This window comes from Toxoplasma gondii, chromosome XII, assembly GCF_000006565.2.
Source record: "Toxoplasma gondii ME49 chromosome XII, whole genome shotgun sequence".
Taxonomy (NCBI): domain Eukaryota; phylum Apicomplexa; class Conoidasida; order Eucoccidiorida; family Sarcocystidae; genus Toxoplasma; species Toxoplasma gondii.
The window spans coordinates 6,386,165-6,404,693 of record NC_031480.1 but is presented as its reverse complement, the minus strand read 5'-3'; the positions used below and the strand labels follow the sequence as shown (position 1 = coordinate 6,404,693).

The window sequence follows — 18,529 nt, the reverse complement described above, 5'->3', positions numbered from 1 at the left end:
CTGCGCTCCAGAAGACTACCCACCCCGACGGCATGTCTGACGCCAGACGACAAGACCCCACCCTCCATCCACCATCTCCCCTTCTGTGTGTACATGCAGACGGTAAAAAATGATCAGTGTACGCTGGTGAAATTTGCCATGACTCTTGTCTTTCTTTGAGGCTTCCTCGGCCTTCTAACCCTTTAGCATCGACATTTCCTCCTGTTTCGCTGCTCCTGTTCATTCACCCAAGCCAGGTTTCCCTCGTAAATGTACACCTGGCGACTGCAGTTGCTGGGAACACCCGGCTGCTTTTCCCGGCACAGCAGCGATTCCGGAGCACTGCGATTCCCAGGTGGTAGTTCCTTTTTTCTCGCTTCTCTCTGCGTATCCCTTTTACGCTTCGTCAAAGAGTTCTCCGCAGTTTTGCGCACCGCTTTCCCCGCTCTTTTCGGTAGTCGCAATGGACCGACGACGGTCGCCGGCCGTCGGCCAGCGGCAGGCATCACCCGGTCGGTCTCACACTTCTCTGTCGCCGTCGGTCTCCCGTCGGTTTTCTCCCGCGGAGAAAACTCCCCTTTCGCCTTCTGATTGCGCGTCTGCGTCTGCGTATCTGGAAGCCCCTATTGTTCCGCGGCTCTCGCTCTGCAACGGCAGCGACGTCTCGTCTGTGTCTTGCGACTACGCCAACCGGGGCAGCACAGGCCAGCGTCGCTCCTCGCCCACCTCTCCCGCCTATTCAGAACTTCATTTCCCCCTATCTTCTCCACATTCACATGCCGACGGCCATTCAATTGGACCGCTTTCTTTCGCCTCTGCCGCTTCTCTATTACCGAGCGCCTCCCTCCTCCACGCAGCGAAATGGACGACGGAAGTCTCGTCGGGTCTTGCAACCAATTCCTCGCTGCCAAAGGAGGCCTCTCCACCTCGCGCCTTTCCCTCTGTGTCTTCCGAGTTGACGACTGAGACCTCTAGGAAACCAAGTCGGCTTTATCCCTCGCTAGAGCCGCCTCCTTTGCCGCCTCCTGCCATTGTGAATCTGCAGGCCCCAGCGAAGGCAAAGCGAGGCAGCAACGCAGAGGCGACTAGGGATGCTGACGCAGCTTTGTCTGCTCAGAAAGAAGACGAAAGCGAATCCAGGGGATCGCGAAGCCATGACGGCGCGGTAGAAGAAAAGCCTCCCACGGAGATGGGCGGAAAACCTGCGACAACGAGAGTTACCACTGCATGCGAAGAGGAAGCGTGTACCGGAGATAGGGGGCAAGACGATGAAAAGGAAAACGTTGAGGACGGAAATGCTCGCGTCGCAGGTCAGTCGTTTTCGGTGTTGCCGGCCATCCTAGGAGCTCCTCAGTTTTCTTCAGGCAGTGGAAAACCTGGAGACGAGACTAGGCCCAAAGACGAAGACTTCGCCTCCCCCTCTCGTTTCTTCGGTGTCCCTACACCTCGACGAGGAGATAACAGAGACGCAGACCTCCGAGGGGAGACAGCTGCGTCGCCCGTTGTCTGCCCCTTGGCTTTGTCTCCTTGTTTCTCTGGGAATCTGCGCCGGCTGTCGACGGTCTCAGCAGCATCGAATGCGCCAGGATCTCTTCTTAGGCATCATGTAAAGTCTCCCGCGAAAAACTCATCTGTCCCCGAGCCAGTCTCGCTCCTTCGCGAACACACAGGTGCCTTCTTTTCTCGAGTCTCGCATGCAGACCAGGTGACGCCGAGGCGGTCTCTGGGGAGCTGCAGAGCCGATCACCGCGAGACGATCTCTTCCGAGTCTTTCGAGGGCAACGAGGTTGTCGCTAGCACACTTGCCGTTCGGCATGAAGAGAGGAAAGGAGAAGAGTTCTGCGAGTCCCTCCAGTCATTCTTGGGGGAAAACGCTTCTCAGAGCCGGTCTGCTGACGGAAGCTCGTACTCAGCGTGCAGCTCTCCTCTCCTGCGTTCGCCTGTATCTTTTCCCCGTTCTTCTTCCCCTCAGTCGTCTCGTTCCTCTTCGCCTCCCAATCGTCGTAGTCCTCTCGGGGGTTTTTCGAGTATTCAGTCTACCTTGGCCGGTACAGGTGCCGAGGAGCCTCGCAACATCCCTTCCTCTCTGGGGAACGCCGGAGAGACAGCAGACGAACACACAGAAGACGGAGAGAACAGGAGGGAAGTCCTTCGTCAAGGCTACCACTATCGCCCGGGGAGTCTCTCTGCGGCATTTCGGGACTTGCAAGAAAAACAGGGAAACGTTCGCGACTTTTCTCCTTTTGCGGGTCGTTCTGAAGAAGGAAGCTCAAGTGTGAGCCTTCGTACGCAACCTGTCTCGTCACCCGACTCGGAACTCGACACCCCTGGAGAGGCCTCAGAGCAAATCGAAGAAAAAACGAGCCAGCAGTCAGAAGCGAGAGATCCAGGGGACGCGGGAGAAGAGACGAGAGAAGTTTCGCTCCTCTACGTTCAGGTGGAAACGCGTATGGAGAGCGAAGAGAGGAACGGCGAGCTTTCGACTGTTGAAAGTCGCAAAGATGTCTGGCTCCTGAAAAACATGCGTTCTTCGCAACAGCTTAGAGAGGCGCATGTCGGGCAGGAAGCCGAGACAGAGACAAGAAAGACAAAAGAAGGAACTGCAGAGGAGAGCAGAGCCGATGAAGGAAAACCCGAGGATAACAAAGCAGAAGAAGCCAACGCGGAGGAGGGAAATACAGAGAACACAGCAGAGGAGAGACACTACAAAGAGGGAGGGGAAGGGTGCCAAAGAAAAGAGCGAAGCGAAGAGAGAGAAGGTGAGCAGTCTGTGAACGCTCATCACATCACGAGGGACTTCGCGACAGACTTCGAAGGGAGAGCAAAGGGAGAAAGCACGACGGAACAGGACTTCGAATCGACCGCAGATCGGGGGGAAGAGGCTCGAATTCAAGCGCTGGCAGAAGAGAAAAACAATGTCTCTGAAGAACACCCGGGTGAAAAGAAGGGAGAAGACGAATGGTATGACGTGTTGGACAGCTCGCTGGACGAAACGACCGCGCTGAACACCCTCAAAAACCGGTCTCCATTTACACCTCGAAGGCGACGCCTCTTTCTTCGTCAGGCAGGCGCAGCCTCGGGTGTATGGACACTGCACTCTCCGTCCGAATCTGGCAGCAGAGACAGCCGAACAAGCAAACGATGCTTTCTCGGAACGACTGTGAAAGCGCATGCGGAAGGGAACGGTCGCGGAGACGCAGGCGAGGCAGAAGAGAGTCTGAGAGATTCAGAGCAGGGAGGGGAGATGCGAAATGAGGGTACCGGCGAGCGAGAAAGGGAGAGAAAACAAAGCGGAAGCGACGGAGGCAAACAAAGGGGAGAGATGGGCGAGAAGGGAAGACGAGCGAGCGCTCCAGAAGACACCCGACGTGAGTCGTGGTTTGGACTGAGTCCTTCTTCTCCGTCTCCCTCGCTGCCTCTCCCTTCTCGAAAGACTTCGACGGCTGCGCCTTCGTCGCTGTCGCCCGTACCTTCTCGAGACGAGGAAACAGTCCGTTGTGCAGGAAAAAAAAGGAAATTCTCTCTCTCTTTTGGAGGCGATGCCCTCTCTTCTTCCCCCGGCTGCGGCGCATGCGCGACTTCTTCTCCTTTCTCGAAACAGGAGACGGCCGAGGGTCGAAAAACGCCTCTGGAGGAGTTCGCGAGTCCCGTGTCGCGTCAGACCAGCGTCAAGAAAGAGTTGTCTTCCTTTTCGTCGTCTCCGTCGAATGCTGTTCCAGTCTCCTCTTCAGCTGCGGATCTCACGCCAGATGGCCCTGGGGTCTCTGAAAATCAACGAGGGCGTCCAGAGGAAGAAGTCTGTCCAGGAGACGGAAGCCCAAAGGCGGAGGGGACTCCAAAAAAGAAGAGAGTCGAGTTCGGTTCTGCGTCCGTCGCCGTCTTTGTAGACAGGTACGGTGAATGGAAGGGGAGTGGAAAGTTCGTCTGCGTTTGCGTTTGGGACAGTTGACAGCTGTCTCTCTGACGGTCGTTTCGTTCTCTTCCGGCACTGCCCCTTGGCAGTTTCAGTACGCTGTCATGTCGCGCTTTCTCTGTCGGAGATAATGATCCCTTCCCTGTCGACCTGCTGAACTTTCTCGTCCGTCCTTTCGTCTTCAGATTGACTGTCCTTCTTTTCTCTTGTACACGCGCGCCAGTCTGTGCTCTTTCTTCTCTCGATCTTCGCACTCTACCTTCGTTCCGCTCTCCTGCGTTGTCTCCGATTTCAAGGTCCGTTCTCGCTTCTCGGTCTTGCCGCTTCCACCGATCTCCTTCGTTGCGCGCTGCCTCTTTGTCCCTTCAGTCCCAGCAGCTACAGAAGCCCGGTGCTCCCTGATCACTCGACCCCCCTCTCTGACCAGGGATGCGAGCTCGGAACTTCTCCTTCCTCTGCCTCCGTTTCTTCTTCTGCCTGTCCCCCCGCTGTTTCTGCTTCTTGTCTCTCTTCTTCGCTGATTGGACCGCCTCGGCCCTCTCCCTTCGAGGAGCTCAAGAAAGCGGCGCGGTGCGACCGTGCGGCAGGCGCAGTGAATCTCCCTGCACCTTCGGGGCCTCCCTCTGCTCTCTCTTCGCTCTCTTTTCCTTCTCCTCTCCCTCTTCTCTCGCCGGTCTCGTGTGAAGTGGAGAAGCCGAGGGCGGAAGCTGCACCAGAGGGAAACGAGGAGAGCGAGATACCTTTTCTCGGAGACACAGAGACAGAGACGCTTGTGCAAGAGGGAGAAAACAACACGATTTCAAAGAGAGTCGACAAGGGTGTACAGACACCTGAGAAGACAAGGGAATCCGCTTCAGATATGCATGCGGAAGTCTCGCCAACCGCGTTGTCCCAACGTCGAGTTCCCGTTTTTGTTCTCCCGACGCTCGACGAGGCAGGGCCAGAGACTCGACATCGTTCTCCGACGTCTCTTCTTTCTTCTCTATCGGGCTCCGTTCAGGTCCTCTCTGTCTCTCCAGATCTTCTGACTGTGCCGGAGAAACCTCAGCAGCCAGACAGAGGGCCGTCTCCTTCTCTCTTTCGGCCCTCACCTCCGGTTCTCCTTCCTTCCTCGCCTTCACTGCTGCTATCGGATTCGTCGCCTTTCTCTGCTCAACCAACGTCTTCTGCGGGTCCTCTGCAAGTCGCACCTCGTTCTGCAGAAACGGCTGCGGTTGCGGCTACGCCTCTTTTTTCTGTGGTAGACGACGCGAGTTCTCGGCGTCCTCCCGTCTCTGTTGACGTAGCTTCCTCTGCGTCATTGGGTCCTGCATCTCCCTCTCTCTGTGTTCATCGAGAAACTCCCCCTCAGACTCTCACGCAGTCTCCCTCTGCTCTTCTTCCTTCGTTTCCTTCTTCCTCTTTCCCCCGACCCTCTTCTTCTCCTTTAGCCTCTTCTTCTCCCGTACCTTCACCTTCTTCTCCCCTACCTTCACCTTCTTCTCCCCTACCTTCATCTTCTTCTCCCGTACCTTCACCTTCTTCTCCCCTACCTTCATCTTCTTCTCCCCTACCTTCATCTTCTTCTCCCCTACCTTCATCTTCTTCTCCCCTACCTTCATCTTCTTCTCCCCTACCTTCATCTTCTTCTCCCCTACCTTCACCTTCTTCTCCCCTACCGTCTTTTTCTTCTCGCGTACGCGCTTCTTGTTCGCCTTTAGCGTCTTCTCCTCTGCCTGTGTCTCCGCTTCCTTCTTCTCCGTTGCCTGCTAGTCGCGGGTCTGCGTGTCTTCCTTCTCTTTCGGGTGCCTCCGTTGCGCGAGCGGCGTCTTCGACTTCCTCTGTTTCTTCTTCTCTCTCGTCACCCCTGTCTCCGTTCGCGGCTCTCGACCCTCTGAACGGCGACGATCCTTTGTCTCCCCGTCTCCTTTTCGCCGCGGAAGACGGCTCGCGGCGTCTGGGGACGCTCTCCTCTCTTGGAGACTACTTGTCCTCAGTTCGATCTCGTTTGCTGCTCTGCGGTGAGAAGCAAACTGAGTCCCGGGAGGAGGAAGCTACGGAAGGCCAGGCGCCGAACCGGATGCAGGAAACGGAGCAGGAAGAGGAGGAAGAGAAAGACGTACAACATCCCGAGAGCGAAGAAGAGAAGGAGGAACGAAACGGTTTCTGTTTCGACGGAGAAGGCGGCGAAGCAACGCACTTGAGATCAAGACAGGCAAATGAGGAAACTGCAGAGGAAGCAGAGGAGACTGGAAGGGAAGCAGAGGAGAAGGCAAAAGAGACAGAGAAGAAAGGAGAGGAGACGAAGGAAACGGAGACAGAGGAAGGTCAAGCAGAAGAGGCAGAGGAGACGTCTGGGGCCAATGTTGAGCGAGAGCCTGGAGGAGAGGGTGAAGGCGAGTCTTCTTCGTTTTTCTCAGGAGCTGACATTGCCGTGGAGGACGAACTGCACGCGAAGGAGGAAGAAAATCGACAAGAAAATGCTTCCGATGCCCACTTGAACGTGGAAGAGGTAGCCGTCTACGAAGAGCGGCCCTCTCTGTCGGAAGGCGAGGAGGAGAGAAGCGGCGAAGATCTGCAACGGGGTCTTTCGCCCACGCAGTGTCTCGACAGCAGACTGTCATCAGAAGTTTCTTCTCCTCTCGCTTTTCCGGAAAGAGAGCTGGCGACACGATGCTCGACGGCGACCGGCGAGGAAGAAGTCGAGAGAGGAATCAGTGAAGCAGCCTCAGGAAACGATGCTGGAAGAGAGGACGCTGGAGGCGACAGAGAGTGCAGTCCACAGGCACAGGAACGGCGCGAAGCGACAGAAAGGAAGGAAGCCGACTTCGAGGAAGGTTCAACGCAGAGAGTCGCCTGTTTTTCCGTGGAGAAGAATTTCGAAGAAGAAACGATGGAGAAACGCATTTCTTTCGAGAGCTCTTTCACAGAGACAGCGTCGAAGACAAAGGAGGAGAAGCTCCTGACTTTCTCACAGTTTATCGAGACAGAAGGCGGAGGCACGTCGTTTTTGCAAGAAGAAATGGTAAAAATATCGCGAAAACTTCACACAGTTCAACTCCACAAACGCAGAAAGAGACACACACGTCTCCTCCAATTTCTCACGCATAGAGCCACCTCTTCCAATCCATATGCCTACACATATATATATATATATACATATATATACATATACATATACATATATACATATATATATATATATATAGATATCTGATGATTTGTCCGAAAGTATGTATGGAGTTAGATACACGGAAGATGGAATTCGTTTAAACAGTTTGTTCTGCGAGTTGTCTCTTCCGTGATTCATTTCCAGTCTGTTTGAAGAGGAGGGAGTTTGATGTAGCTCCGCGAACGAAGCATCAGCTTGATCTCGGGAAACTTTGGTCTGAGCGTCTTCTGAGACGCACACAGCACTCGAAACAGATGCAACGGTGCAGAGTTTTTTTTTCTTCAGCTGGAAGAAATTCCTTTCTCCACGACCGCCTCCAGTGCCTCTTGGCTGTCGGCTGTCCGCCAGCTAGCTTCGTCTTGGTCTCGAGAATCTCTCCTGCAAGGAGAGACGGAGAAAGACGCGACGAAGACGAGCGCAGAGTGGAAGAAATTGTGCGTCGCCACTCTCGCGCGTGTCTACGAAGCAGAAGAGAATCTTCTTGAGGAGGCCTCGCGTCTCTGCGAGGTGAGAGAAGAAAGGAGAGAGGCCGGTCTTGTAGACTGCCGGTAGAAGGACCTTTCCTGCAAGAAGCGGCTACGGGTGGGGACCTGAATGGCATGTTTGCTCCTCCTTTTCTTCTTCTTTCTCCGGTCGTCTTTGTTTCTCTTTGTGGCGGATGGCGTTCTTCGCTTCTCTCCTTTGTCGCTCGAGTTCCTCCTCCGAACTCTGCTTCTTCTGCGTCCAGGCGTCGCAGACGTTCGTGGACGCAGTGGCACCACGGCCGCCGACGGAGGAAGAAGTCCATCGCCTGGCGAGCGAACCGTGGGGCTCCGAGATCTCGTAAGAGGAATGGCCAGTCTTTGTTGCTGCCCAGAAGACTGCTGGATTCTTTTTCTCTTCGTCTTCCAACATCCTGGCAGGGTGTCTCTAGTTCTCCTTCTTCGTCTCGGCTGTCCGTCTCTCTTCCGTTGCAGGCAGGCCTCCCGCTGAAGCGAGCCCGAGCTTGTCTGGTCTTTCTGTATCGCTTTTTTCACTCTCGTTTGTGGTTCCCCCCGAAGAAGACGCTCCATCTCCCCTTCGCTCTTCCGCCCGGCATCTCTTCACTTGTCTGTGCTCGTCTCTGGGGAGCTCCTCACCTTTCTTCCGTGAAGCGTCTCTTCTTCTTTGTTTCTGTGCATGCAGTTTGACAGTGGAGGAGAGCGAGAGGACACTGCAAGAGAAAGTGCAGCGACTGCGAGACAGAGGCGAAGAAGTGAACTCTCTCATTAGCCAACTTCAGCAGGTGAGAATTCCTCTTTCACTTCGCTGTCCGCTGCTTACTTGTTTTTCATTTTTCTGCTTTTTCACCGTTTCGCGCCACAATCCGCTGCACCTGCTCCCTCGCTGTGTCTTGGCTCTTTTCCCTCTTCGTCTCCATACCGAAGCAGCAAAAGAAGACATGCATGCGGTTTCGCCATCCTTTGTTTTTCCGGCGGTGTGCCTCCGTAGACCGAGCGAGAAACTGAGAGGCGAGTCGAGGAACTTCTCCACTTTTCTTCCTCGAATGAGGATCTTCAGGTTAGCTTTGAGAACCGAAGTCTCTGCTTTTGTCATCTGGTTCTCCTCTTCGTTCTTCCGTTCGAAGCGCCTTTCTCACTGTACTCGTTGCAAGATCGAGCTATGGCCTGTATATCCATATCCACATCGAGCTACGCGTGTACCTGTGCATGCACACAAAAAATATATATTTATATGTACATATACATATACATATACATATATATATATACATATATATATATATATATATACATATATATATATATATATATATGTTTGTTTGGTGGGTGGGTGGCACCAGATGAGGGAGGCGGAGGGATGGACCTTTTTTCCACGGAAAGGATTTGTGTGTTTGTTTTTTCAGCTTTTGGCGGAGATTCGTCGCCAGCAGGGCATCGTCGCGGCCTTCGAGCAGATGAGCAGCATGGAGATTCTCCACTTCAACTCTCGGGGTCTCCTCGTGTCTCTGTCCTGGCCCAAGAGCGCGTTGCCTCTCCTTTCTTCGTCGCGCACAGTGTACCTTTCTGGAGATACCAGCCAGCACTGGTTTCCTCTCTCGTCCGCAGTCTTCGAAAGAGAAAAAGCCTTCGAGACAGAGGGAGAACGCGCCTCCGACACCGTATGCCCTTCCGGCGTCGAGATCGACGGCGTCGCAGGCCTTGCCGCCAACTCCCGCAGCTTCACCAAAGCCGCAGATGTTGCTCGTTCTGCCACAATGCCGTTGCCTCTCCCTGTTTGCTCCAGGAACCCCTCTGTCGCTTCCCCACTGCTCCACGCTTCTTCTTCGCTCGCATGGCCGCCGCCGACGAAGGTTTGTATCCTGTGGCGTCCGCCAGCTGCAGGACTCTGCGGAGTGGACGGGAGAGTCGACTCGGCCGCCTGTGCGTACGAAGACGAAGAGAGAGAGGAGACGCTGTCTTCTCTCGTTGTCGGCAGACTTGGCGAGGAAGGGAAGAGCGCCTCTTTCGGGAGTGCATGCGAACAGGGCGAGAGCGGCATTCTGCGTTTGCAGAAAATGGGCGATTCTCTCCGGATGAGAAGAACGGAGAAAAAAAGCGAGGAGACTCGACGTATCGGGACCCAAAACGGGGCCCACGCGGCTCGAGAGAGCTCGAGGGCAGGGAGCAACGAGAAAGAAGGCGAGTCTCGTCGCGCGGTCTCCTCTTCCTCATCGCATGCGCTGCCTCCTAGTCTCAGAAGGAGCAACAGAGAGAACAAGGAGAAGGAGAACGGGGTCGCGAGAGCAGAGAGACAGAAGAAGAGATTCGCGGAACTCTGCGAAGCTCGACTCGTCACTCGCTTCCCCTTCCTCGCTGCCCAGAAAGAAAAGAAGAGTATTCAGAGAACAACGGAGAAGGAAGAACGAGCAGAAAAACGACGACGCTTCTTTTCCGGCGACATGCGCGCAGCCTCGCAGTTCCGCTTGTCCTCGAAGAAAAACCGAATGGAGCAGAAAACTGCGGTGTCTGTACACGAACGGTGGCGCGTCGAGATGGACCGTTTCCGCCGCAGAGCCCTGCAGCTCGCGCAGCAAGATCTGACTGAACTTCTTCTTGTAAGAAAGAGTATTTCTTTCGCTTGCCTCAGAGAAAAAAGGGGACAAGACTCTACGCTCTTGAAAAGTTCTTGACCTTCTCGAATGCTCGAGTTCCTTTTTAAAGCGTGCAGGCCACCGCGCCTCTCGCCGGGTGCCCTTCTTCACTGTGAAACTTCTCTTCTCTCTCTTTTCTCTCTTTTTTTCTCTCTCTTTTCTCTCTTTTTTTCTCTCTTTTTTCTCTCTCGACTCCTTTCTCTCTTTTTTCGCGCGCTTCCTTGCCGGTCCTCACCGCGACTCTCTGTCCTTTCTGCACTCCTCTCAGGTTCTTCAGCCGTCTCTCCTGTCTTCTTCTCTCAATGGGATTCCCCCAGCAGCTTTCTCTGGATGTTCAAATACAGCCGAGGGGCGACACACAGAACGGAGAAACTCGCTTTCCTCGTCGCTGGCTGCCTCAGCTAGTCGCCGAACGAGTGTGTGTACACTCGGTTCCTCCCTCGAGCTCCCGTCCTCCGTCGCAGCGTCCACTTCGCCTCTGCTGCATGCGGCGAACGACTCGCGCGAAGGCGGACACCGAGTTGCGGAGTCGTCTCTTCCTCGCAGATGCCTTCAGGAGCTCAAGACGAACGAAGGAGTCTCCTCAGATCCTTCAGAGGCTGCGTGCGTCGCGCGCGCGTCTGGGCAACCCCCCGCAGGCTTCTTCCCCGACATGTGGAGTGTACGTACACTGCTCCTGCAGGCGCACACGGCGGTCGGGCGCGTCGCGCTTCTCCACGACCAGTTTCTCCTCTTTCTTTTGCGGTTCCGGACGTTGACGCAAGTGTCTTATCTCTGCAGGAAGAGGAGTGACTCTTCACGGCACCCGGGAAGCGAGCAGAAAGAGGACGACTCCGGAGAAGGGAGAGCGCGCCGAAACGAACGAGAAGATATGCTCGCAGTTCGAACGGCTCTGACTCCGCAAGACGCTGAAATGCCTTCTTTGTGGCTGTGCATCGAGGTAAATGTTCTTTTTTATTGCTGCTCATGCGCAACGCCTACTTCTGCGGAGAGACACTGCACTTCTCCCCGCCCGTCCTCCCGCACTCACAAAGTCAGGACCCTATTCTTGTTCCGACTGTTTTTTCAGATTGACTTGTGCGAAGCTATGCAGCAAGGCTCCCTGATCCTTGGAGTCAAGGACGTCTCTGTTGAGCCCATAGATGAAGAAGATCGACGATTTCCAGACTTTCAACATGCATCCCGCAACCTTCTCCAGTGTCTGCAAGACCATCTAAACTCTCTTTGGTACGTTCACCGTCTGACAGAAATTCTGTGCTGGCTTCGTGACTTGAGCGTCATGTGGAGCTCCGTCGCGCCTCTTTTCGAGAGAAAACAAAGTCGACAGTCTTTCCCCGCTGATTCCTTGGACGCGCCTCCGCTCCGCCTTCGCTCGGGTGTTGCTGAGGAAGACAGATGCAGGAAAAGGTTTTCACTTCTCAGTCGAACTGGCGGATAGACGAAAAGGAGAGCAGCGCAGACGCGGGGCATGGGGCCTTTCCTTTCTCCGTGGTTTTCTCCAGACTTTTCTCTGCCTCTTCTTTCGTCTGCTCTCCCTTCCTCGGGTGTGTTCGTCGCCGTGACTCCTGCAGCCCAACGCCCAAGAAGACCAAGGCTCTCCCAGTTTCCTGATTTGCGGGGATTTGTCGGCGGAAGTAGGCGACGCAGGTGTGTGTGTGTCTGTGTGTGCCGAAGCTGCAGAGTTTTTTTGGTTTTTTTTATTTTTTCAGGACAGCAGGTGGTAGCCTCTCGTCTGTGGGCGAAGCAGCCGCCTTCAGGGACGAGGTTTTTCTTCAGTGGATTCTCCACTCTGCAATCGAATGTGAGGAGAGAATCTGCAAAGAAGAAAGCAGCAAAGTGACAGGAGAGGCAGAAGAAGTCGAGAAAAGAAACAGTCGAGTGACTCCGAGTGCATGCTGTAGATGCATTTCTTGTGGGGTGAGACGGAGAGCAAGTACAGGGGAGAGAAGACGTCGCGGTTTTGTGCTTTCCAAATTCTGCTCCTTTTCTCATGCTCGCTGTTTTATCGCCCAGGCGGTTATGACAGAACGCTGTGGCTGGCCGCCTCGTCCACGTCGATCTCTTCTCTCTTTCAGAAGAAACGCGTTCTGGAGGAGCTTCGCGGAGAGAAAAGAAGTCTCTTGAAAGCAAAATGAGATGTGGAGACAGCCGAGCAACGAAGCGAGAGAACCGAAACGTCGCAACTGTGTCGCAGGCAGACCTACAACGGTCAGGAGACCGGAGAATGTGGAGAAAAAGAAGAGAGGTGGAGAAGAAAGAAGAAACGCAAAAAGGAGAAGAACGAAGCGGGAGAGAGGGAGGCAGTTGAAGCCTGGAGGTCGTTGAATTCTACCCGCAATGGTTGAATGTTTTCTTGCGTCTTCACAGAACGTTGCGGCTTTTCCTCCAGTCTCCTACGCGTGTTTCTGTCTATATTTCGTTCTTTCGAGACCAGCATGCATCATAAAAGGGAAGATCTGTGATCTGTGCGATGTCTGTATGGAAAGAAAAGCGACTTGCATCTGAAGGAAGCAACATCCTGGTAAAAACGAAGGATTTTTCGTGTGTCGGTTCGAGAGAAGACGCACTTTTTGCGGTTTGCAAGTCCATGTCAACGCGAGAAAAAAATCTGATGTTCCCTGTCTCTCTTGAAAGACAGGTTTCTATTGTTCTGGCTGAGAGACCGAAACGGCGTAGTCTCGGCTTCAGTTTAGGTTTTTTTCTTTTCAGTTTTCCGTGCTCTCTGACTAAAAGGGCCGTTTGTTTTCTCGTGTACAGAAATGCGAGCACCTCTGTTTTCTCCTCTCGTCATGCTTTCCCAGTTTGTGTGTCGTAAAGCGTTTCGCGTTGTGTATTCAAATCAAGGGGAATAGATTCTTGTGCATGCAGAGAATTGTTCAGCGCACTGGAATTTGGCGAGGCCACAGACGTCCATTTTTTTGCTCGAGATGTTCCAACTGTCGAGACGTCTCGCTTCTCTGGTTGTTTCGGATGCACCTCTCGCGCCATAAAATGGTGTTCCTTTGTTCGAGAAATGCCGGCAAGACATTTGTCGGTCTTCCTCGACCTAAAGGCTCTTGTCTTCCTCTCTGCGTAAAACGCATTTCTTCCTCGGATTTCTTTCTCAGGTTGGGTCTTTCCTCTCTTCTTTTGCGGACTCCCGTGGCTTCTCGCCTTCTTTCCTTTCTCCTCCTTCTTTCCTTCTCGCTCCTTTCTCTCGACCTCTCTTGTCTCTAGCTCTCTCTCTCTGCTTGCGATCTTTCTCGCTGCTGGCTTTCTCTCCCTTCCTGCCTGGCACTTTTGACTCCGAACTCAAACTTTGAGTGGAGGCAACGGAGACTCTCTCGGCTCTCCTCCGCCAAAGACTCTGCTGCGTGGATACACTCCCCCCCCCGCGCGCGCTTTTCTCGGTCCGAAACGCGATTCGATAGGCCTGACGGACTCGTTCGTTGAACTGTCCTTCTTTTGCTTGTGTAGAAACAGACGTCTTTTCACCGAAATCGCAGTTCTCCTCTGAGGCTCACAACAAGCGGTTTACAAAGGCAGAGGTTTCTCCTCGATTTCCCGCGGCACTTTTAGGCTGAGAGGCACTTTTGTTTATTCCTCGTGTATCCTCTCTCTACCTTTGAATATCTCGGCTTTTCTCCACATGAGCGCTTGTTGTGAGTTGCTCTTCTTCAAAAGCATCTAGGGTACATTCTCTCGCGTTCAGTGTGGCTTTGAGTCTGAAAAACTCAAATTATATCCTCACACACTGGAGCATGCGGAAAGTCGCCATCGTGGAATGGTGCGTCTGTTCTGGAGAACTTGATTCAACAGCTTAACACAAGAGACCGGAGAAGAGACACTGCGGAGAGACCTAGTGAGGATTCGTTGCTGCAGAACGACAGGCAACGACAGTGACAGAAAAAAGAATTCGAAACAGAGAGTGCCGCACTGCCTTCCAGCGTGGATTGAAACCATCGGAAAAGAGAGAAACAAGGCATTGAAGAAGAGGAAACAAACGCAACGAGGCGGCTCGAGGAAGAAAAAATTAGAGAGAAAACAAGGAGATTCGCAGAACGGGCTCCTGCTCTAAAAGTGACCGGTGACCTGTCGTGTGGTTTCGATGGAGAGGCGATCTGAGACATGAGATTTTCAACGGTCTTTTTCTCGAAGTTAGAGGCGACGATTACAACTGCGATATCCATAGGTTCTTTTTTCATGACCTAGAGAAGACCAAGGACAGGTGCGAGGGACCGCGCGGTTCTTTCCTTACAGACGCGACGTTCTAGGAGTTTCGAAAGTCGCATCCGAGGGAGTTCCCGCGATCCAAGAACATAGAAAACTGATGACACAACGCAGTTCGGCGGTCCGGTGCATCCACGACTGCAAACGGGGATTTCCTTGCAACCAGGTGTCTTCTTTCTAATCGCTATTTTTCTTCGCGCTGACGACATTCCTCTCTCGATTTTCGTTTTCCTCCCTCTGTTCTTCACAAAAAATCAACTTGAACTCGGCCATCAAGCTCCACGCGCCACTGTCCCTTGGACTAGGGAGCTTCTTGTTTTTCTGTTCTCAAGCGATTCTCGTCTTTCCTTACAAGTGACGCGAATCGCAAACGAGAGAGAGGCAGAGAACCAGAGGAGGGAGGGGAAAGAAGGAGGAGATTGGAAAGAGCGAGACGCTTTTCTGCATGGCTTTTTCACGAACCTCCGGCTGACGAAGGCTCGTGCCTCCCCTTTCGCTTCGACCTGTCGCTCACAGAGAGGAACACACCGCAGGATCGTAGTCGTCGTCGAATCGGCGTTTCTCGTTTTTTCCTTTTCCACAGTGGCTGTTTGGGTTGTCTGGGTTGAAGCGCGAGGTCAGCCAGCATGAGTAGGCGCAAAAGTGATTGTACTTTGCATGCAGAGGCGTCTGGTCCTTCGCATTCGGCATGTCTGCGGGTGTGAACTCCACGCTGTTTGGATAGTCTGCATACGTCAGAGTGTCTGGAGTGTCTTCTCGGAATCTGAGGACTTCGAGAGGTTTCTCTCTCGCAGCGAACCGCAGGGACGCTTGCGCGTTCTCTGCCTCGTCTTGGGAAGTCTCGCCAGCCGCATTCGGATTTCCTCTGTTTCTCTCGTCTTCCGCAGCGCTTCTTCCAAACGCATCTCTCCCTTCGTCTTCCAGTGGGCTGTGCCCCTCTCTGCCCTCAGGCTGCGCGTCGCCAGTTCGCGCCGGCGTTTGGGATTCTCCGTTCCTTCTCTCGGCCTCAAACTGGCGTCTCCCGAGTCGCTCTCGCGCAGCGGAGGCTGCTGCTCCACCTGCCGACTCTGCACTGAACTCGGCACTGTGCGCTCGCTTCTTCTTTGTGGCGTCGCGTCGTGCATCGCAGCGCGGCATCGTTCGGCAGGGAACTTCCGGAACTGGGTCGAGCGAGAACTTCAGCGCGCGACCGTTCACTCGTCTGCCCCAGGAGTCCATGAAGAGTTGGTCGCCGGCTCTCGGCGGTGCGAAGAGCACTGCGGAAACGCTGGGGAAAGACACCGATAAAGAGTAGGAGAGGAGACTCCCGACAGCAGCGCCCAGCGAATGTCCAGAGACCACAATGCGGTCCAGCTCGCCGCGCTTCGTCAGCTCCCCCAGGTACACTTGGATCGCGGGTGAGACTGCCGCAAACACCCGCGAAAATCCTGCCTCGACCTTGCCATCCCACAGGTCGTTCCATCCAAACGTGAGTTCATACTGCGAGTTCAACGCCCACTCAAACTGCGTCTGCGTTCCTCGCATCAGAAGCAACGCCGTCCGCCCCCGCCGAGCCAGAATCGCCAGCGGACTCCGAGGCGTCGCGCCTGGCTGAACCGCATGCAAAATCATCTCCGTCGTCCAACCGGGCAGGAACTCGGGGGCTGAAGAAGAAGCAGAAGAAGCAGAAGACGACGAAGAAGACGAAGACGACGAAGACGAAGACGACGAAGACGAAGAAGAAGACGCTGGACGGGCGATCTGAGGGCCGGACGGCGAAGAGACTGCGGCCGACAAGACTTCTTTTTCGCAGACGCGAAACTCAAAGTAGTCGTACAGACGACGAAGGCCTTCCCACAGCAACGCATACGTCGGTCCTTCTAACTCGATCACTTCAGCAGGCACAGAAGAAGACGGAGGAGCAGAAGAGTCAGGAGAGAGAGGAGCGCGGATGGACTGAAGAGGCACGAGAGGAAGGTCGAGGACAGAGGAAGAAGGAGAGAGAGAGAACGAGGAGAGCGACTGCGGAGAAGACTTCGGGATGGTTATCGCGGGGAACAGGTGTCTGTAGATGCTCCAAGTCGAGGGTCTCACTGGATAAATGTGAAGGTCATCCGAGGCTCCATAGTCGATGGGAGACGAGTAGAGACTCGCGGGAATAGCCGAGCAGTCGTGGACACGGTGTCTACAAACCATTTCGTTTTTCGCGACGCGCAACAGCGAGCAAAACGCGCGAATGTTTACTGTGGGCTCGGTCAACGCCTGGCAAACGGAGAAGCCCAAATTCTCTTTTTTGACAGATGAGAAAAAGCGAAAGAGACGCTGCGCTGTCGTCAAACTCAACGCCCGCTTCTCTGCCGGCGAGCAAGGTGGAAATCCCTCCGTGGGTCCTCTCTCCAAGTCTCCCAATCTCTCTCCCGGCTCGAGCGTCTCCGCCTCCAGACACGCAGAAAACGGAGAAGAAGAGGAAGAAGAGGGAAAAGGAGAATACGAGGAAGAAGAGGGAGAAGAGAAGGAAGACAAAGAAGGTGCAGACGACTCCAGAGCAGAAGGTTCAAGACGCGGTTCTGTCCGAAATGCCCGACTTGACTCATCAACCTGTTTTTCCTCGTCAGTAGTGTGTCGCTCATCCCAGCCAGTCGCATGTCTTGCGACTACTGTAACGTCTGTATCTGTCTCTTGTAGCGCGTTTCCGAACGCCTGCGCCTCGGCTGCTGTCGCTTTGCCTCGGCGTCGAGTGGGGAAGAAAGTTCGTCTTCTGCTTGGCTTCTCGGGATTTGAACTTCGAGGAGAGACAGACCTCGAGGGCGAGAGGAAACGCAAGAAGCGGAAGGGTGACGTCCACCTGGAGATGTCAGAAGTGACGCTGACGAGAGACTTCATGATGCCGCCAACATCCCCGTTCTTGAACATCGTGGCGAGAGAATCGCCATCTTGAAGGAGACAATCGCCATCGTCATCGTGTGTGAAAATCAAGGAAACGCTCAACACCCCATCCTCTAGAATCGGAAAAGACATACCATCCTCCGCCGTCAAAGGAGCGGCAGAAGACGACGAAGGAAACGGAAATTCAGAAGCAACGGAAGAAGAAGAAAAAGCAGAAGAAGAAGAGAAAGCAGAAGAAGAAAAAGAAGAAGAAGAAGAGAAAGGAGAAGAAGAAGCAAAGGAAGACGACACGGACGGAGTTGAGATAGCCGAGAGAGAAACGTCTCCTTCAAGTGTAGACTTCCTCGCATTCGCGGTCTCCTCTGATGACTCTGAAAAAGAGCGAGAAGAGGCGGGAGTCGCCTGCCAAGACGAAACGTCCGTGGAGAGCGTCTTGTGGGCTTCCGCGACAGAAAACGGGGAAAGCCGATTAGAAGCAGGTCGGATATCTGCGCGCGTGAGGCCTGTCTCCTCTTTCGAGACTGAGGGGAGGAACGGTTGTGTTCCTCCTACTTTCTCCTCCAACGCAACTGCCTTCGCTGTTTCTGCATATCTCTCATGCTCAACATCTTGAACATTTTGTTCTCCGTCGAGTTCTGCTGTGTGCGTCTTCGACGAAAAGGGAGCTGTGGGAAGAGAAGGATACGAGGCAAGGCCGCTGCTTGGAACAGTCTCTTTAGAAGCAGACAGAAACGACGAAGACGCCTCGGAGGAGAGAGGCTTCGCCTCTTTTGCCTTGTCGCCGGACGGCCTCTGCTGTGCCGCTAGGTCCGCGGTGCCTGCGGCATTCAACAAAGAGGGAAGAGAAAAGACGCACAGAAGCAGGAGAGAGTAAACGGGTCGGAGAGAACTGCGGGGAGAGGAAGAAAGCGACGCAGAAGTACGGCGGGAGAGAGAAAGGCGCTGGCACTCCTGTCTGAGAGGCCAGGAGAAGCGGCATGGCGAGGCTCTTACTCCTCGAAAGAGGCTGGTGTTTCTTTCTGTGAGTTCCATTTTTCGTTTTTTTCGACAGAACACAGGTGCTCCTCTGTCTCGTCCTTCGACGAAGACAGACTCTCGGAGTTCCTAGAGTGGAAGGCAGAGCGAGGTAGAGAGAAAATGCGAGACTGAGGGAAGGTTCATTTCCAATGGGGAAGAGGCAGGGATGAGACCGAGAGACTCGAAGGCTGCTGCATCCATTGAGAAAAACTCGAGGTCCCGATCGCGAGACAGAGAGTCGGTGCCACACATCCGAGCGAGGTTAACGGAGGCCGATACAGAC

The 18,529-nt window shown here is 54.1% G+C and overlaps 2 protein-coding genes across 2 annotated transcripts; one reads left to right on the top strand and one right to left on the bottom strand.

Moving 5' to 3' along the window:
- The first annotated feature begins 159 nt into the window (after positions 1-159).
- TGME49_277940 (hypothetical protein) lies at positions 160-13,140 on the top strand. The gene is made up of 11 exons (XM_018781785.1): positions 160-3,870; positions 4,262-6,896; positions 7,329-7,550; positions 7,771-7,865; positions 8,208-8,307; positions 8,514-8,582; positions 8,929-10,119; positions 10,424-11,095; positions 11,225-11,382; positions 11,865-11,956; positions 12,169-13,140. Exons 1-11 carry the CDS (start codon positions 443-445, stop codon positions 12,288-12,290), a joined length of 8,784 nt encoding a protein of 2,927 aa, XP_018635150.1. The 5' UTR covers positions 160-442; the 3' UTR covers positions 12,291-13,140.
- A 673-nt stretch (positions 13,141-13,813) lies between these two features.
- Positions 13,814-18,300, bottom strand: TGME49_277950 (lipase). Its single transcript, XM_002370459.2, has one exon. The coding sequence runs from the start codon at positions 18,259-18,261 to the stop codon at positions 14,875-14,877; it is 3,387 nt and encodes a 1,128-aa protein (XP_002370500.2). The 5' UTR covers positions 18,262-18,300; the 3' UTR covers positions 13,814-14,874.
- Positions 18,301-18,529: the final 229 nt, after the last annotated feature.